The sequence below is a fragment of the Lacerta agilis genome, chromosome 2 (genome assembly GCF_009819535.1).
Source record: "Lacerta agilis isolate rLacAgi1 chromosome 2, rLacAgi1.pri, whole genome shotgun sequence".
Classification (NCBI taxonomy): Eukaryota; Metazoa; Chordata; class Lepidosauria; order Squamata; family Lacertidae; genus Lacerta; species Lacerta agilis.
The window spans coordinates 12,156,778-12,177,107 of NC_046313.1; the positions used below are offsets into that span (position 1 = coordinate 12,156,778).

Sequence of the window (20,330 nt, forward strand, 5' to 3'; positions counted from 1 at the left end):
TTGCTTACACATGTTAGACTGTACTTGCCAATAAGACGTTACATTCAGATTTGAATACCTGTAGGTACTCTGAGCTGGGATTCTGTAATGGAGATGGCGGAACCTGTTTTCCCCCAAGGATTCTTCTGGTTTACAGGTGAAGAAAGCAAGAGCTTTAGTGGGGTGTAAGCTTGTATTCCCTGAAGCATTAATGGAGGAAGTAAGCTCTTGTTTGCATAAGGTTTACCTAAGAGTGGTTTCCTTATCTTGTCCTGATTTGTATTTTAAGAGTGTGGGAGAAACTTTGGGTGTGCTTGGGTACAGCCAAGAGCTGTTCTTGTGCAATTAGAAGTATTTAAGATTCAGAGATCCACCCAGCCTCAATCAGCGCCATATAGAAGTGCACCTTTCTTGTTTCGGAAAGCGTGGTATGCTGGTTGTAATCTCAGCTCTGCTACTGTTTCGGTAAACTCTTCACCAAATACTTTGCCCATCAGCAACTCAGTCCACTGCTCTTCTCTTAAAGAATGGGATTTTGAGTTGAGAGTAGTCTGTTCAGGGATTTGTAAATGACTAGCCAAAATATGCTAGGGAAGGGAAAGTGTACCCCAGGGGTAGGCAACCTAAGGCCTGTGGGCTGGATACGGCCCAATTGCCTTCTCAATCGGGCCCGCGGATGGTCCGGGAATCAGCATGTTTTTACATGAGTAGAATGTGCCCTTTTATTTAAAATGCATCTCTGGGTTATTTGTGGGGCATAGGAATTCGTTCATTTCTCCCCCCCCAAAATATATATATATATATATATATATATATATATATATATATATATATAGTCCTGTCCACCGTTCCTCAGACGGCTGAAAAAGGTTGCTGACCCCTGGTGTACACGAACACACTAGCTCTGCATTCCCAAGCCTGTTGTCCCTTGTGTGTTCTAGGGCAGCAGCCTGCACTTGGAAAACCACTTGCACTTGTTGAGTTCCCATACATTTTGGAAAACTGGAAAAGCAGGGTTCCAGAACAAAGGGAAGCTTCCATGAGTACAGGAGCCTTCCCTGCTGCAGGAAGATGCATTGGAACACATGGAGAATGATAGACCTGGTGGATGCAGAGCTAGGGTTTTTGTGCATGCACTTTCATTTTAGTTAGACCCTATTACAAATGCCTGAATAAGTATAATGTGGATCTGCAACTCTTGGCAGCCTTGACTGTTTGATAGAACCCCAATTCTTTGTTCCTAACATTGTTCCTGCAGCATTTTCTCTTTTGGGGTGTTCCTTGGAACTCTATATGTGGATATTCAGAAGGACAAACAGGTTAATGTGCAGCATAAAGTTATTGAGGCTGGATAATGGACAGTAAGTGATCAAAAAAGTTTGGGAGTCACTACAAGGAGCAGTGTTTCAGAGTGGTCTCTCTTTGATTGCTCAAACTCTGCAGTAGGGACAGTAAGTCTCAAAATGAAACCAGTTCCAAAGCTGTGACTTTGCATTTGCAGTCTAGCTGCAGTGGCATCAGGACTGATAACCATGACAGACATAACCTTGGTTGGAGACTAAGGATATATCTGCACTGGGCCTAAGAAGGAGCCCTCAAAGAGGAAGAAGTCTGCATTATTGTCACTGGAACTAATTGAGCCATGATCTCCAGAGCCTTCCACATTAGTTTTAGTGATGTTTTTGGCTGTGTTTAATTCTGTAAGGTACTTTGTGTGTCCAAACACAGAAAAACAGGGTAAAAATAATAAAAGCAAGCAACTCCATATCAGTAATAGATAGGATCTCTTTCAGGAAGTATGTGCATGAAAATCCATTGCATATATTTGAGTGTTTGGGCAGAAAGACAGTATATAAATATAGTAAGTAAGTAAACAAACAAACAAACAAATAAATAAATAAATTCACAGCCATGTTGTGTTAACTTTAAACAAGTTAAGGTGTGTAAAAAGCACAAGATGATGCCAAAACAAACAGGTGCTTGTTGGGGTTTTATATCTTGTAGGAAACTCTCCCTGCTGATTGGCAGTGGGTCTGCTACATGCAGCAGCAGTTTCCTCTCATAACTCCTATTCCATAGTCACAGTTGTGTCCCAAGTTGCTTACGTTATAATTTGGGTCTGCTGAAGGGGCCAGCATTCCTGCTTTTGTCAAATGGACTTGAGTGATGGCGGAAGGAGAATGTGTATCTCAGTTTAATTTGACATACCTGTAAGGGGGGGAAACGTTTTCTAGTGCTGTAGGCAAGTGCTGCTTTGAGAAACCTTTGCACGGTTTGGACCTCCCAAGTCGGATGGCATGATTCACGTTTCTTCCATGGTGAGTTATCACCCTGCTGAGTTTTGCTGGCAAGCTGGCCGTTGGCTGGATTGCATCACCCAGATCCTGATAACCAGGTTAAAATGACATGGAGGTGCTTGGTTGGCCTTGCCACCTTAATTGCCCTTATTGTTGGGTGCATGCAGTCAAGCTAAACATCAAGGTCTGTTTAAAGTAGGTTGCATTCACTGAGCCATCTGACAGTGCCTTCAGATAACGCGAGTCTGAAATTGGGAACATTATTAGGATATTCTTTATATGTAGCTTCAGTATTCACACAAGAGAACAAGCTAAATCCAGGCCAGCAGTATAGCTGTCCTCCCTAGCTTAGAGAAGAAAGCACAGAAAACGTGGTTGCAGAGGTTGGATGCGGTCACAGCTTGTTCACTAGTCTGTGCCTGGGTCACAGCTTGTTCACTAGTCTGTGCCTGAACAGATTTGTACTGTATAGGAATCCCTTAATTGGCTCGGACTCCTGCTGGCAGATATAAAATGCCCTCTGCAGAAAGACAGCATTATCTTGGGTGAGGTCTTCTGACCTGCTGTCTGTATTCCCGTTGCAAGGGTGGGGTATGACAGCTTAACTTCTGAACTTTTCCATTACCTTCCTAGTAGGGATGCATCTAAGCTGTGAGAACTTCTTCCCTTCCAGAACAAAGAACATAGACCTTCCGAAGACCCTTCTGCCTTAGCGGCTGTCTTCTGTCTGTGCATGCAGATGTATGTGCATGCCCACTCCACTTAACATACCACTGCTAAAATGCTTTTGAGGAGCCAAACCTGTGGCTGGGCAACCTTTCCTTCTCAGTTATAGGCGGGAAATTGCTTTTATATCACAGCAAAAGCACATAATACACTTCAGGCCATGCAGCTGTGGTATGTCCATAGGTCGTAGAATCTATATGTAATTTGGTTTCTTGGTTTTAAATAACATGTGTGCCAAAACTCCCTCATTCTCCTTGCTTCACAGAGACCATTTTCAAAACTTTAGAAAGCTCATCCTAAAACAAGACACAAGAAAACATCAGTTTCCAGGGTCTAGGGGGGGCACCTAGTTTTTGGTCCAGGATGAGTTCTAGTTCTATCTTGCCATTTTTACTGCATTCCCTTTCTGTTCTTTTAAGTGTGAGCCAGTGTGGTGTAGTGGTTAAGAGCGGTAGGCTCGTAATCTGGGGAACCGGGTTCGTGTCTCCACTTCTCCACATGCAGCTGCTGGGTGACCTTGGGCTAGTCACACTTCTCTGAAGTCTCTCAGCCCCACTCACCTCACAGAGTGTTTGTTGTGGGGGAGGAAGGGAAAGGAGAATGTTAGCCGCTTTGAGACTCCTTCGGGTAGTGAAAAGCAGGATATCAAATCCAAACTCTTCTTCTTTTATTGCTTTAGCATACCAGTCAACGGCAAGCGATGGTCTCTCTAAAGGTATAACAAACATTTTGATCAAATTAGACCAGCCTTCCTCAACAAGTACCCTATAGATGTTTTGGAGTACAAATTCTGATCAACTCCAGCCAACGTGGCAGATGGCCAAGAGATTATGGGAGTTGTAGTCCAAAACATCTGGAGCAGGGTGGATTTGATTTAAATCAAACTGATTTAAATCACGATTTAAATCACTAGTCAATAAGGCTCAGGGTGGATGTAAATAAATAAAAAATCTGATTTTTTAAAATTTAAAATCTGATTTTTTATTTATTTAAATCCACCCTGAACCTTACTAACTAGTGATTTAAATCAGTTTGATTTAAATCAAATCCACCCTGATCTGGAGGGAACTAGGTAGGGGAAAGCTGAATGAGACCATTAAAATAAAACAGGTTATTTCATTTATAATATTTATGTCTTGCTTGTCCATTAATAATCCTGAAATGTTTAGGTTCAGTATTGTCATTATTATGTAATAACACAGTTGAGTGCAAGGTTTCTGTTTCCTTGGTGTAAAAACATGTCCCAAGAAAAAAGACTGCTGTCCTGGCAGCAGTAAATCATAACCACTTGTCAGTAGTAACCTTATCAAACCCTAGTGTCTTCAACCTAACTGGGGTAGCTCAGTCGGTAGAGCACAAGAATCTTAATCTCCAGGTTGTGAATTTAAGCCCCATGTTGGACAAATGATTCCTGCATTGCATAGGGTTGGGCTAGATGACCCTCTTGGTCCCTTCCAACTCCATAATTCTATGATTCTACGTGAGTAGTTCATTAGTAAATCCTCTGACCCAGCAACTCCATATGCTTCCAGTGACCTGTTTGCTGAAGCTCTAGAAGACAGCCTGTGAAAGCACATAGGGCTCATTATCTTTGCTTCTCTACCCTCTTGCTCATTCTTTTCTTAGGATGCTTTAAAAAGTAAAATTAACCACTGTTTCATATATTACATCTGGTAAGTGATGCAGTTTCTGAAGTGCAAGGTGAGCAGGTTTTGTCCATGATGACTTTGCAAAATTCCCTCACAACTGCAATAAATATTCCACAGTACTTGAAAAGAGAGGCAGTGAAGGCATTCAAAATTGGAATAAGAAAGATTTCAATTTTCTGAAAATATATCAGTCTCTTATGAAGGCAGAGATTATTTAGGACCTAAGGCTCTTCCTTTGCTTTCTGTTTACGTACTTCCCTTCTTCTGAGTCAGAGCTTTCATGATTCTCATTTCTAAAGCACCAGATGCTTTAGATATTTAGGAAAGAATAGGTCTGTTTATTTATTTTTAATACAATGCAGTCTTGCTTGAGGCTTTCTTGTTTTCTTTCATTTGCAGAACAAAAAATAAATAAAAATGGCTGCAGTCTTGCTTTTAAGAATACTCTACATTTCCCTAGGCATAATTTCCTGCTCTGGAAGCTGTAATGGTCATTTGTTCTTAAACTGACTTACCAAGACACGGCGAATAACACTGGTTTCTTAGTTCTCTTTTATATTGTTTATGGACATCCTTAAGAAGGCACAGGTGGTTGCCCAGAAGAAGGCAGATCATTTATCCTCTGCTAACACTTTTTCCTAGAGATAGCTTACTCCTTTTGTACCTATCCTGCAGGTGTTACCCAAATAATGCAAACACTTAGAACCTCAACTGAAATTAAGCAGAGATTCACTGATGTCAAACTTCAGAAGCTCAACACACTTCCACAGTAATCAATCCATAAATTAAATAGTAATATATCCAGCACTTTAAATAAATCATATCCTGCAATATAAACACATTGAACATTTAACCACTTGGATGACTCCCAGAAATTGGAGTCTTTGATCTGCTACCTTCCCTCTCAATTCTTGAGCCTATGGTGGTTTTCAGTATGCATAGTATTTGTTTTCATTTTTGAGAGGTACTGTATATCACATTGAGAAAGAAACTTGCCTATGGAGGAGTTTCATGACTGACTGTGTAGGGGGTGGGGAATGGGATCTTGGAGTCCTGCACCAATCAAAATGAAACATTCTGTCCTGAATTTCTTGGTTCTACAGAGAACAATGGGAAGAAAGTCTGATATACTGGCTGTTGGGGGCAAGGAAGCTTCCCCATGCTTTGAAGGGAGAAGGCCCTTCCACCGCAGGACAGTGCATCTAGGACCTGAGTCTGTTTTATGCCTTCTCTTTCAACTTAAATTTAGGGTTCCTCAGTCAAGGAAAAGGGGAACAAATGGGGAGAGCAAAATAAGATAGGGTTTTTGAGGTGTTTTTTTGCATACTTTATCTTTGAATTCAGCAATGTCAGCTCCTGCTGGTATACTAAAAGAGAGAGTGAACATGCACAAGAGCTGGAAACCACACAATGGAAAAAAACAAAGATCAGTCTTATTAAAAAAAATAATCAGATGGCAACTGTAGTACCTTACTAACATAATGTACAGTTCGCTTGCACGATGGCTTTCAGATGATTCACGAAAATTAATCCCTAGCCAAAGACTGCAGCCCCAAGTTGGACAAAAGAAAGTAGAGCCTCAGAAGAGGCGGAGCGGAGAGCTAGCAAAGAAATATCATAATGCAGTTAAATGACACCTTGTGGTACAAACAGTTCTCCTTTTGGTGGACTTCTTGTAATATACACAATTCTTCCATGTAGTGAAGTCAGACTTGACTGTGTGATGCTGTCAGGTGGATACTAACATGGGCACGTCACTATATTGTGTGGTTTTCCTGAACCCCAGAAATGTCTTATTCTGCTGATAGCTGGAGTGTCTGCTCTTTCACCATCACCCCTTTCAAATGTGTAAATACCAGAGTTCTCATGGATTTATAAGTTCTCCAGAGACTTGAGTACTTTTCCAGCTCTCCATTTGCACTTTGACTAGATGTTTCTTTCCTAGTCAAACAATAGCTTGTGAAAGAAACTCATTCCTTATTCTCGGATTGCTTATCCTCAGAATTCAGCAGTGTTTACCAGAGCATTTCTGACTGAGTGCGTACAGCAGGGGTAGGCAACCTAAGGCCCGTGGGCCGGATGCGGCCCAATCGCCTTCTCAATCCAGCCCACGGACAGTCCGGGAATCAGCGTGTTTTTACATGAGTAGAATGTGTCCTTTTATTTAAAATGCATCTCTGGGTTATTTGGGGGGCATAGGAATTAGTTCATTTTTTTTCTTCAAAATACAGTTCGGCCCACCACATGGTCTGAGGGACGGTGGACCGGCCCACAGCTGAAAAATGTTGCTGACCCCTGGCGTGCAGCAATGTATGTCTAGCCTCCCCTAGTGCAACTCAACACAGACTAGAACTCTAGGTTAGTGGCTAGGGCAATCCAGTCAGATGGGTGTGGTACAATTAATAAATTATTAATATTAACTTTGGGAGAGAGGTTACAAATATGGCAGGCTCCTTGACTCACTCTAAAGTCTGTCAGGATCATGTCACATTTATTAATATTAGTTTTGTATCTGTATTTTGTTAACTGGTGGCTGACAGGCAATTGCACTCACGATTGAATAGAACCATGATCTAGCTGTGGTCCTGCAGACAGTGTTAGAAACTGGGATAGAAAAGCTAGGAGCCAAATGGCTTCTGGGACCTGGGTTGTGGGTGCCAAAACAGAATGTATAGTCGCCACTGGGGGGGGGGTCAGAAACACTTTTTATTTCTTACTTTGATAAGCATGAATTAATATACAATTCACATTGTCAAGATCACATTTTTAGCAGAAATTGTTAATACATGTTTAATTTGGTGTTGACAATAAACATATTGGTACCATACTTCAGTTTTCAAAATGCTCTACTCTTTATTATTAAACTCCTTAACATATTGTCTATCCTTAACATATACTTCAAGTATTCAAAGCACATACATTTCAGTAATCCTTGAGTGTCAGCCAGGCGCAAAAAATGGCACGCAAACAGAGAATCTTTAGGCACAAAATGTGCCCAGGGCCCTGCTAATTTCAAACCCTGCCTGCAGATGTTGGATTCCAGCTCTTATCAGCCCCATCTAGCATGACCAGTGGTCAAAGCAACATCTGTTGGGCCAGTGATCCCTGATCTACTGCAGGCAAGTACTATAAAATATTTACACCTATCAAATTTTGTAATGGGCAGTTCTGCCATTCTCTCGAGCTTATTGTGCAATGGATCTGTATGTTTCTCCTAGAAACAACTTGTTGCAAAATCTGTATCTGACAGTTGTTGGAGACACAGTATATGTTGTGGCAGAAAAGCAGTGGCAATTCTTATGTGCCACATTGTCAGCTATTTAAATACCTGGTGGGGGGTTTTTTAATCCCAAATGCCTATAGTTTTAGAGTCATACATATGTGCATTACACTCAGAAGACTTTGGTATAATAGATTTTTAAAAATTAAAACCCCTATTAAATATCAGGTTTGTGTTTTTATTTAAAGCAGCTAAAGCCACAGTGATTGAAGTTGGTTATAAGAAAAGATGCTGCTTTATTGTTCCCAGAAGTTTATTAGACGGGCTTCTCGATCCATCAGGAACGCAGTGAGCTCCAAAGGGTTGTGATATCCTCAAAGTGTTCTGTTCTTCTCTCTCACACACATACACAGATAATCAGAACTGCAGTGTTTCTTTATCTTGCAAAAGCAGAATGTTGCATGCAGATTATAATAACCCACTTCCTTGCCAGCCCACTTGCCTAGATAACTACATTAACCACATGTGTTTAAAAATACGAGACACAGCTTTTGCTTTCCCAGGTTAGTGGCTATTTGCAAGCCCGCTCCTGTTAAAGGGGAGCGGGTGTAGCTAAGGTTAAAAACTTCACAAACTAATTTGAAACATTATAGACAGCAGACTAGAGAATCCAAGTGTACGAGTTGTATAGCAAAATACAGGTTTATAAGATTTCCATTGCAAACTCCCATTACTCTTTCATTCTTCACAGGACATGAATTTCTCTCTTGTTGAGGAACAACTGTGACTGTATGCAGTCCTCTTAATCCCTGAAATAGCAGGGTCGGGCCTCCTCCCTGTAAATGTTGCAGGAAATTACTGTACCATCTTCAGTTTGTCTTCAGTGAATGTTTTTTCCCCTCCTCCTCAGCCTCCTCCTAATCAAGAGTTGTCCCAAGATAGTTATCTAGGTCCAGAGTGGAGAAGGGATGTTTGTTGCTTAGATACGGCTCTGGGAACCACACCATTCGCCCCAAAGCGTCCTGCTGTTTCCTTTTAATAGTGACCAAGCTTTTGCTGATTTGCTCTGGAGAGTAAAGCTGTTGCAAGTTAAAGCTTTCAGTGTACTGATTTTTGTCAGTAGCCTGGATCCTGAATGTCGCTCCAAAGGAACATAGTGTTGCCGGAAGCTGCTGCCTTTGTTTATCCTGGATTATGTAGGGTGACTTTGGAAGAACTGTGGTGACACTGCTTGGTGGAGCTGTGGTAGCACTCCTTCTGTTCCACGAGGCTTTATGTGCCAGGACTGTGTTCAATGGGCCTGGCCACCAGCAGCCTCTGCAGTGGAGTACCTGTCATCAGTCGCAGAGGAGCACATGTTGAGCCAAGGAACTCGGTTGCTGCGTTGCCTGTCCTGGAAGAGAGGCAGGCAGGTATGCGCTGCTCAGAAGGCATTAAAAGCATAGAAGAGGTAAGCCGGGAGCCAAAAAAAGGAGTTCAAAGGATGCTCAGAGGACACTTTCACAAGTGAAGAGCAAGTCAGCTCAGGGTTGGGAAAGTCTTATCAGTAGTTCCCAGGGGATCGTTCATTGGAAACTGGCAGCTTGCAACTTGGCTAAACTCCTAGACTACATTGCTTTATTTTTCCTACTCAGTAGCGGGCTCCGAACATAGGAAGCTTCCTTATATGGAGTCACACCATTGGTATGTCTAGTTCAGTACTGTCCACACTGACTGTCAGTGGCTCTCCAGGGTTTTGAGCAGGAGTCTTTCTCCAACCCTAACTGGAGATAGCAGGTAGGTAGCTGTGAAACTGAGACCTTCTGTTTGCAGAACATGTGCTCTGCCGTTGAGCTATAGTCCTTTCCCATAGAGTCCTATGCCATAGTGCCATAGAGTCCTGACCTCTCTCAGAAGTCAGCAGGTGCCATCGGTTTTACAGATGTAGGATATGTGTGTGTGTGTAGACTTTTGGTGTTCTGTGTTGCCCCAAAAGCAAATCTAGAAATACACACACACACACGGCAGCAGAAGCTACAGAAGAACTTAATGCAATATTCTCCAGGCCAAAGGCTTTCTATCAAATTGGCAGTTATTCAATGTACTTTCAGTATTGCTGCGGCTCTGGGTTCCATGCTTATGTGCATTGAACTGATGCCACTGGACCTGATTGATAAGCTAATTGGTTTTAAGAAACCTCCATCTTGATGTAGTCTTAGAGTCTTGCTGATGTCTCTCTGAAAGCACTTTTCCTGACAGCAGAATGTGCTCAGCTGAGGCATAGGTTGCCCGAGTTCTGATATAGAAAGCGCTCTCAGAAATCCCTTTGGCTTGTGTCTTGTCAGTGTCTGATAGGACCAGTCCCTTGGCTTTTGGCTGCCTCTCAAATTCGTTGGAATTTGTTTATTCCAAATACTTCATGACAGAGGGACAAAAGAATCATCAGTGGTCTGGACAGTAGAAAGCTTCCTGTCTGGCTGTAATCATATGACGATGGCGGGATTAGTTTTTTGTGTGTAAGGCTTCTGTGAGAAGGGGGGGGGGAAAGGAAGCCCAACGTCTCCTCCTTTGCCCAGCTCTCTTGCTTCTGCTTCCTGTCTGCCATATTCCATGAACCCCACCCCTCCTTCCTCTCTGCTACGGGGACTGGTTTGCAATGAAGTCAAGAGTCCCCAACCTAGAGCGTCAAATCTGATCCATTGAGCAGGAACACTCCAGATATTGTTACAGTACAACTTCCATCATCCCTGACCATTGGTCATGCTTTCTGGGGCTGATGGGAGTTGTAGTCCAGCATCATCTGGAGGGCACCGTGTTAGCTATCCCTGCATTAGGTCGAATGGATGTTTGCACCCTCTAAAGAGGGTTTTTGCCAAATTCTAGCTTTTGGCTTGTTGTAAACCTAGCCCTAGCACATGCACATGTGGAAATCTCCTTCCTAGGCTTTGTCCATAGTAGCATGCACCTTTCCCTTAGGTGCCCCATCAGGTAGGTTGGTGTTTTGTGTATTGGAACACTTTATCCCATGTTTTACAGGCCACCTGGGGGGAAGCTGAGTGCATTTGAGTCCAAGAAAGCAGAAGCATGCCTTCTTGCAAAGGCAAACTGTACTGAGACAGCTCCTGTGTGTGTTCTGTCACTTGAGATGTGTTAAGCCAGCTGTTAGCTATATCATATGCTTACCTTGCAATTAGTTTCTCTTGCTGTTCCACTGCTGAGTGCCACTCGCAGCCATTGCTTCCTATATCCTTCTTGCCTGTTTCTCTGCATCTTCCGTTACCCGTATTGTAGGAGATGGGGCTGCAAGAATGGGAAGTGGGGAATGGTTTGTGACTGGAGGGGGTGCCTTTGCTCATCTAAAGCTATTCTCCTAAGATTGGGTGTAAACGGCAAGCAAAAGTATTGATATTTGGAACTTCTTTTCAAGTTGGTGACATACAAAATATTCTAAAGCACTTCAAAAAAAGAGAGACTTAAAGTAACTGTGAAAATGAGAAAAGCAATGCAACAGATAAGTAAATATGTTCTTCAAGCACCTCGGAGAACGTTTTCAAAAGCAGGCATTGCGTCAACTCAAGGGAGGGAGTTCCACAGGGTGGTTGCCACAACAGAAACAGACCTGCTTTGAGAAAAGATCTTACTCTGCATGCTCTTCATGCTTTCCAAAGGAAAAGGTTTGCAGAGCAATGCTTTCTCAGATGATCTCCAACCAGTGGGGAAGGTGCAGGGAACTGGTTCTTGAATTCCTCTGCCCACCCACCCTCAGCATGCAGTTTCCGTGTCTTCAATTATCAACCCTTGTTTGTGTTTGGTAGCTTTTGAGAAGCTGAGATTGGAAGGTGCTCCCCTTGGGTGATGCATACCTGGGATGTATCCAAGTGCTTATGAAGTTTAAGTGTGTTGGGCCCAAAAACGTGGACTGTAGTTGGGGTGTGTGTCCTTGTTTATGTTGCTCATATATGCAACCTTCTGCAGTACTACTTGTAACTGGGGTTGTTCGCAAGGGAGGCTTAATCTTAAAAACTGAAAGATTATGATTGGGGCCGTGCATACATTTTAGAAAAAAACCTAGAAAAAAAATCTGAATACAGTACTATAATGACCAAAATTATGCAAGGGGTGGGAAGCTGAATTTGGTTGCCTGTATGACAGATACAGATTCAACCAACTTGCACCCATCTCTTTTGTATGCATAATTTTGTTTCTGTGCCTGCATAGTGCCACAGAACACAACTTTGGATATGGCGTGTGACCTGTGAGCAATTTTGGGGTAAGGGTGTTGGTGAACATTTCCATGGGTTGATATTTAACTTTTTTAGTCGAAGTTCTGCTGTTGAATGATGAAATTAGTGAAGAATCTATCAGTGTTAGTCCTTTGGGGCAATATTATTAGAACCCACGTGGTGGTCCATTAAATGCAGACAATGCTTGTGGGTAAAACTCTGTCTCAACCCTTTGGCTCTGTAGTTCTAATGTTAGCACATATTAACAGGTTGGAAACTCAGCAGCTTGCAAGTATCCAATGCTGCTAAACTAGCAAGAATGCCAGACTGTGAAACTGTAGCACACTTTTGCTTACCCTCCCTGGTGTACATGACTCACGATGAGCACTTGCTGAATGGAGCCCTGACCAAAACTCTTAGGCAGTTGATTGCAGGCATCCTACGTTTGCAGGATACAAAAAAACAGTAGAAATTGCACAAAGTGGAAGCTGTAGGAATGGGGACATAATGTGTGTGGGAGAGGAGGGGGCGGGGAGAATACAATTAAAACGACAAAGAAAGTAGAGCCTAGTGTTTGAAATTTCAGTATTGCTTCACCATAAGACTCCTGCCTTCTTTTTAGCATAATCACTCAGCAGAAGTATAGAAAACTTGGTTCCTGAACCTAACAAAAACAAAAAACAAATCATCTAAAACACATTTGTTTGATTCTCTACAAAGAATGCACTTCTGTATTGGTGGTAGGAGCTATAAGGGAACTCCCAAGTATTTCAAAATGTTCTTCCCTGGTGCTGTAGTGAAAATACTGATCTATGATGGCAGACTTCACTTGTGTCAAGCAGAAGTGCCAAGTTGAGCAGAAGATTGGAGGGGAGCCGATGACACACACATAACATGGGCGTGATGCCAGGAGGAGCCAGGGGGTGGAGCCGAACGTGGTGGCAGCATGGCTTCAATGACTGATGGCTCCTCCTCCTCTGGCACTCATCCTCCTCCTCCTGCCGCCACCAGCCAGGAGCTGCTTCCCCTCATCCTTCCTGTCCGTGGCAGCAGCAGCAGGAGGAGCTACCAGCCACTGAAGCCACTCCACTCTCAGCTTCCTCCATCCCCTGATTGTTCTCCAATATTTTATTGGGGAACCCGAAGGGACCTGGGCCCCTTACAGTTGGCGCCTATGTTGTCAAGAGAGTCTCTTTATAATCAAGGGACTGAGGTGTATTTGCAAGTCAGGTGTTAAATGGGAGTGAAAGGCCATGGGGTGGTGGTGGGAAATCTGCTTCAGATGCATGTGAGGTTATTGGTGGTCTGCCCACTTGTAAAGAAAGTGTTTTCAGTTGCTGTCTCTTTCTCCCTTGCAGAACTCATCGTGTATCGTTTTTGCTGCTAGACATGCCAGTGCTTCTACGGTAAGCAGTTCTTTTTTCATTGCTTGTGGGTTGTTCGGGGGAGATAAGTTTGGGTGCTCTGGACCCCGGCTATACCCTGTACTGCTGGGAACCTCGGGTGAAGAGAGTGCTGCTGTGCTCAGGTCCCGTTTACAAATTTCCCATTGGTATCTTGTTGGCCATTGTGAGAACAGGATTCTGGTCTAGTTGGACCTTTGACCTGATCCAGCAGGACTTTCCCTATGTTCTAGTGCAGGGGTCGGCAAAGTTTTTGTGGCTTGGGCTGGTTCACGGTCCCGCAGACGCCGCGGTGGGCTGGAGTGTGCACGCACGCACAAATGCTATTTCCGGCGCTCATTCCGACACAGAGGAGGCGTGCGCAGCTTCCCATTGGCTGCAGGAGCTTCCTGCAATGCGAAGCTGGCCAGCATCGCGGAAGGCGGTTCCCGCTCTGCTCCGCGCCGGTTTAGCACAGCGCACGGGAGCCAACCGAGCGGGGGGCAGGGGTCCATGGGCCGGTTAAACGACCCCCATGGGCCTTAGATTGCCTACCCCTGTTCCAGTGTTTGCCCCAGGAAAATGTCCATACAGCATACTGCCTGGCTAGTGACTCACTTTGTCATTTGTACCTGAGAGAATGCCATCCGTGCTGGAATTATTAATTCTCACCCACTCTTTATTCTACCCCATGTCTCTTGCAGTATTAGGTTACTGGCATTTTCTTAACTTTGTGTGTAAGATCTGGCTGCCCTTTTTTGTTTCCAGAACCTGAAAGATGTTCTTGCAAACATGATACCTAAGGAGCAATCGAGACTTAAAAGCTTCAGGCAACAATATGGCAGCACAGTCATTGGTCAGATCACTGTGGATATGGTAAGTTCTTCTGGTGTCATCATTGTAGTAGAATATTTGAGTCGTATCCTGCAGGAAATTCTACCAGTCTAAAGGAGTGAGTTGCAAAGAAGCCCCTGTGCTGTGCTACTTTTAGGCATTCCCCCCCCCCTGGTAAAATGTCTGGAGTAGGGGCTGGGCAATATCTGGTTTTCAGCATCACATCACCAGCTAAACATTGTGATACAAGGATGGAGCTATGTAGAGGCATTGGCTGGCTTCACAGTTTTACCCGCATCGTGATTTTTGTATAGTGCGTGCACACACACCATGATTCACGATATATTGCCAGGTCAAACATTATGAAACTGATATCACGATATGGACTTCAAACCAGTGTTGGATGATATATCAATATATTGCCCAGTCCTAACCTGGAGCGAGGTGGTGAAGCATCATGGCCTGGAAAGTTTCACAGATGATGTCTTGTGACTTCTTTAGTTAAGCCAATAACATGGGGTAGGATTCAACTAGGTTGCTGTGTGCACAGAGCAGAGGTCCGCTTGTGCAACAGGATTTCAACCCCATGTTCTCCCTGTGCCCTCTAAATCTGCTCTGGGTGATTAGGGGAATCCTTCAGTATAGCTTCAGGGGGAGCACAGGGAAGAGGGGGGAAGAGTCAAGTTGCATGAGTGGACCCCATTGTGTGCACACGTACCTCACTTAGCACTACATTGAATTCCACCCATGAGACTTAGGGCATGGCAAAGGATCAGCAGGGTTTGAGAATATTGGTGACACTAGAGCACTTTTTAAAGGAGGAGGAGGAGGAGGAGAAGAGGAAGAACAGTCGGTGAATAAAGGGATATGGTTCAATGACAAGATGCATGTACTGGTGACAACTCCAGAATAAGCTCTTGGCATCTCAAGTTAAAGGCTGTCAAGAAGCAGAACTAGAAATGACCTCTGCCTGGGACCTTGAAGAACTGCTGTCAGCTTGAGTAGATAGTATGTGGTTTAAATAAACAAATGGTCTACTTCATTTCTCAAGTAGCCATGTTTTTATTGTGGAAGCTGTGAGGGATCCTATTCCCTCCCCTTTCAATACTTCCCCAAGAAGTGACTCTCCCTAAGTTTCACTGACAACTAGGATGAATCCTTCAGTGTTCATATGGGAGTTGTCTCTGGGGTACCTCAGGGCTCTACGTTTGAAAACCTCTTGCCACCTATGGGATCTCCCTACCAGGGTTCCCAACTACTGCAGTTTGCCTTCCCTTTAGGCAACTACGTGGCACCTTTGGCTTCACTGTCCAGCCCTCTGTATGACAGGAGAATAAGCAAACAGTTTCCTCTTCCTCAGGAAAGCTTTCTTCTCTCCTCTTAGTCACACCTCTGAAGGTACTGATCCACTGCCACAGTCAGCCAACGTTTAAGCACATTTAACTTTATTAGGTAACTTGAAAACATGGATGTCTCGGGTTAATACTGGTACAAATCTTCTACTCATGTAATTCATCTTTGTTATAATATTTCCTGCATCCCTTTAGCAATGGTAATGACCTTTCCTCCCATTCCCCAAAGCCTAACCTCTCATTTTCTCTCTCTAATCCTCCACCCCCAACTGCCAAACCCCCAACTGCCTTTCCAGGTTGTTCCCCCTCCTTTTAGAATGCCAACCAGCTCCGCCTCCCAGGGAACACCTACCTAACCTGGGAGTGATAGGTTAATCCATAATGAACTTGAATAATCAGCAGGCATTATTCCGCCACAGAAGCAATTGAATATTTGTTGTTGAGCTCCTGTGTTAGCCTTCTGAGTTTGAAGTGAGGAATAGTGAGCATGGAGCCTCCTAGTGCAGTGGTCCAAATTATGAATCTATGTACTCACTGCAAAAAAAGGGTGGCACTTACAGTAACAACATCATGATGAGTAATGGCACCTATTCTAGAAAAAAAATCACTGGACGCAAGGGTTGACAACTCTGCCTCAAAGCTGTGGTATCTCCTAGATCAGAGCTTTTCAAACTTTGCATGTTGGTGACACACTTTTTAGACGTGCATCATTTCACGACAGTTATTCAGTTTTACTAGCAAACTGGAGGTTAAACAAAGGTCTTATAAGAGATAACGGACACCTATTGTGCGACACATCTACACACTGCAGCCAACACACTAACGTGTTGCGACACACAGTTTGGAAAGCTCTGTCCTAGATGATGCAGCCCTTGCGAGCAAGTTTGGAGGGCTTCATTCCTACCCCCTTGCAAGGTAGCTGACATAAAAGTAACATTTCTAAGAGAAGTGTTAATGCCAAAGAGAGCCCAACTGCTATTAAAGCAATGAGGTCACATTACTAGTTTATTGTTTTCGGTACCAAGGCTTTCTCTAGTGTTTAGGTGCCAAATCTAAGCAGTGCTGATGAGTATCTCCTGCTTTGTTTCTGAATCTGAAGTTCATTTGGTTAATTGTTTGCGAAGTGGTGCCTCCTCCAGCTTTGGTGCACAGTAGCAAGGTTTTCTGGGTGCCAGCTGGAAAGCTGAGCCTTGACGGTTGTTGAAAAGGACTCTGTTCTTCAGTCTGGTTTTTGAGGCCATTGACAAAAGGGGAAGAAGTATTTAAGCCAGAGCCAAGGTTATAGGAGATTTGCCACTATGCTTCCTGGTCTCTCGAGAGCTTACAGAGGTGACAAGGAGTGGGGAATAAAGCTATCATTTTGGCAAAACAGGGCATTGGAAACAATTCTGCACCAGAATCCTCACGTGGTACACCTGAGACTATTATGCAGACTTTGTGCAACGTATCAATTTATTCTGGCTGCAAACTTTGGGCCGTGCCGAAATTTTGGGTTAACTTAAACCAGGGGTGGTGAAATGCTAGCCCATAAGCCTTCCCTCGTGGCGTATCAGCACCCCCCAACTCAATTTTTCACGGGTGCCATTACCACCACCAAAGGGAGAAAGTGTGCAAAGCACCAGTGGGGACAGAGGGATAGTATTTAGCATTGATAATCTTGATACCTTCTACAGGTGAAACTCGAAAAATTAGAATATCGTGGAAAGGTTCATTTCTTTCATTAATTCAACTTAAAAGGTGAAACTAATATATGAGATAGACTCATGACATGCAAAGCGAGCTATGTCAAGCCTTTATTTGTTATAATTGTGATGATTATGGCGTACAGCTGATGAGAACCCCAAATTAACAATTTCAGCTTTGGGGTTTTCATCAGCTACATGCCACAATCATCACAATTATAACAAATAAAGGCTTGACATACCTCGCTTTGCATGTCACGAGTCTATCTCATATATTAAACTCCAGTAGCTAATGAAAACAATTGCTTACATAAATGGACTTTTCCGCGATATTCTAATTTTTCGAGTTTCACCTGTATATGAAGTGTGAAATTACTTAAGGGAAAGACGAACCTAAGTTATCACACCTTGCAGCAGCAAATTCCATAGTTCATGCACTTAGCAAAGAAGTATTTCCTTTTGTCTGTCCTAACTTTTTCCCGCCTGCATCTTTCGTCCCTAGATCTACGGGGGCATGAGAGGCATGAAAGGGCTAATATACGAGACCTCAGTCCTGGACCCAGATGAGGTAAGTGAGGCCTGAGGTTGTAGTAGTCACAATACCTGTCTCACCATGCAGCCTGTCCATGGAGATGTATGAATACCTCTTAATCTGCCTTTGCCACATCTGCAGGGCATCCGTTTCCGCGGCTACAGCATCCCCGAGTGCCAGAAGCTGCTGCCCAAAGCCCCCGGAGGTGCAGAGCCCCTGCCCGAAGGGCTGTTCTGGTTGCTGGTGACAGGAGAGATCCCCTCGCAAGAACAGGTAACGAAACAGGAGTGGGTGAAGTAGAGTCTCTGAATGGGAGGCTGCAGCTGATACCTTCAGCCCTTGCTTGAATGCCATTATGCAGCCTGGTTTTTTTTTGTGTCTGTGAGCAGGCAGGGAAAGCACTGAAGTGTCTGCATGGCAGAAGGAGATAGCAAAGGGCAGAGGGAGGCTGCACACAGCTCAGCACCGATTCCTTCATTTTTACTGAGGCAGAGCATTGTGTTTTCTCCATTCAGGTGAGCTGGCTGTCCCGGGAGTGGGCCAAAAGGGCCGCCCTGCCTTCCCATGTGGTGACCATGCTGGACAACTTCCCCACCAACCTTCACCCCATGTCACAACTGAGTGCCGCTGTCACCGCCCTCAACAGCGAGAGCACTTTTGCCCGTGCCTACTCAGAGGGAATCAGCCGGACCAAGTACTGGGAAGTAAGCACGGGGACGGGCAACATTTCGCGTGTGCAGAAGACGTGTGAGCCGTTTGCGGGCTTGGCAAGCAAATAATGGGGGAGGCGGGTGGGCAAGCTGTAAGTATTTTCTTCTGTAGCATCTGATCGATGGCATCTGGAGGTGAAGTCCTGAAGCTACGTACCAGAAATGCAGCTGGTTTATTATAATCGCCTACATAAAAATGGGCTTTGTTGTTTATATGCACGAAACATAGACATTTAACGTAGTCAGGGTTATGGCTGTGTAAAGAAATTTGCATTGTCTGAGCCTCTCCCTTCTTTGCGTGTGATGAAAACTGAGAATCATGCACTCAGTGTTGCAAGAATAAGGACTTGAATGTCACGATGATTCTTGCTAAATGTTAAAAAGGGTAGGGGAAATGTATCTGAAGCTTTCATTGTCAGAGGGTGGTGATGATTCATGCCCTGCAGCTTAATCCCCCAAAACGCTATGGCAAACACCAAGAACTCCAGTGGTAGGGAACTTTGGGGCTTCCAAAATGCCATTGGATTCCCATCAGCCCCAGCCAGCATGGCCAGTGATCAGGGATGATGGGAGTTGTAGTCCAAAAACATCTGGAGGGCTGCAGCTTCCCCGTCCCTGCATTGGTTTGTCTCGGGTTCTCGTATTGGGGAGTTGGGCTTACTGACTGGAAAGCTGCTTCCAGGATTGCTGAACACCCTTTGTCCTAGGATTGATTTGCTAATGCCAGGTGCTGATAAAATTGTGGAGGTTGGGGCTGTGGACATGGTCCTTCCTGCTTCTGCACCTAGAGGTGGAAGTTGCTAATGTGTCAAGCCTGACCAAGCCCTGCTGAGTGCTGCCATATTTTGGCTTTTTGACTTGGAAATGCGCCAGCCCAGTTCAGCTTTTGTTTCGTGCTGATCCTGAAGCATATGGTAAAGGACAGAAGTCAGAGGTGTGGGTGTGTGTGTGGGTGTGTGTGTGGGTGGGTGTGTGTGTGTGTGTGAGAGAGAGAGAGAGAGAGAGAGAGAGAGAGAGAGACCTTGGTCCTCACCATGCAGAACCCCAGTTGCTGCCTTTTTAACAAGAGACCTTGAACAAGATGACATGTGCCTCTGGCCTTACCTAAAATGTGTGTGCACATGCTCGGCACTGCAGCAAAGAGACTTTGGTCTCTGGCCCGTTCCAATTCTGCTGGCCTGTATCTGCCATGAGGCATTGCTGTCTGGAGTTAAGGGTAAGGTATTGGGATGCGAGGAGCCAGTTAGTAGTTCTGCTGTTCATTAACCTTTACCTGCTCATCCCCTGCCCAGCCAATGCACTGCAGTTAGACAAGAGAACAGGCCCTTTTCAGTGGAATACTCATGGGATGCCATTGGCATCATTTCGGTCCCAGGCATTTGAGTGTTAATTTCTCCAGCAGTTGATTATATATTTTATCTGGACGATTTTGGAGGGGAAACTCATCTCTATATTGTGGGATGGAGGGATTTGTTTCTAGGGTGTTCCGGCATTAATACCACTTTTAAATTTGTTTATTGTGTTCTCCTGACAATCGCCAACAAATTGCTTTGTACATTGCCGTTGCCAGCAGATTGCTTTGAGACTTATTGTGGAAAGTGACTCATAAGAAATAATACTTGTTATTATTAAAGAGCAGAAATGTGTGGCAGGAGTGTGATTCAGATGCCAGTCCCCTGCCTATGAGCACATGAAGGAAGTCCTGCCCATGTGGCTCTTGGAAGAATAGGCAGCAGTGCTTATCAGCATTCCTAGGTCTGTTTAT

General features: G+C 44.2%; 1 protein-coding gene across 1 annotated transcript in view; it reads left to right on the forward strand.

Moving 5' to 3' along the window:
- The window catches only part of CS (citrate synthase), a 32,599-nt gene that overhangs the window by 3,691 nt on the left and 8,578 nt on the right, over positions 1–20,330 (forward strand). Inside the window, exons 2-6 of the mRNA XM_033138618.1 lie at positions 13,432–13,479; positions 14,224–14,331; positions 17,826–17,891; positions 17,997–18,128; positions 18,371–18,559. Coding sequence (XP_032994509.1) covers positions 13,432–13,479; positions 14,224–14,331; positions 17,826–17,891; positions 17,997–18,128; positions 18,371–18,559 — 543 coding nt within the window. The remainder of the gene's footprint in view (positions 1–13,431; positions 13,480–14,223; positions 14,332–17,825; positions 17,892–17,996; positions 18,129–18,370; positions 18,560–20,330) is intronic.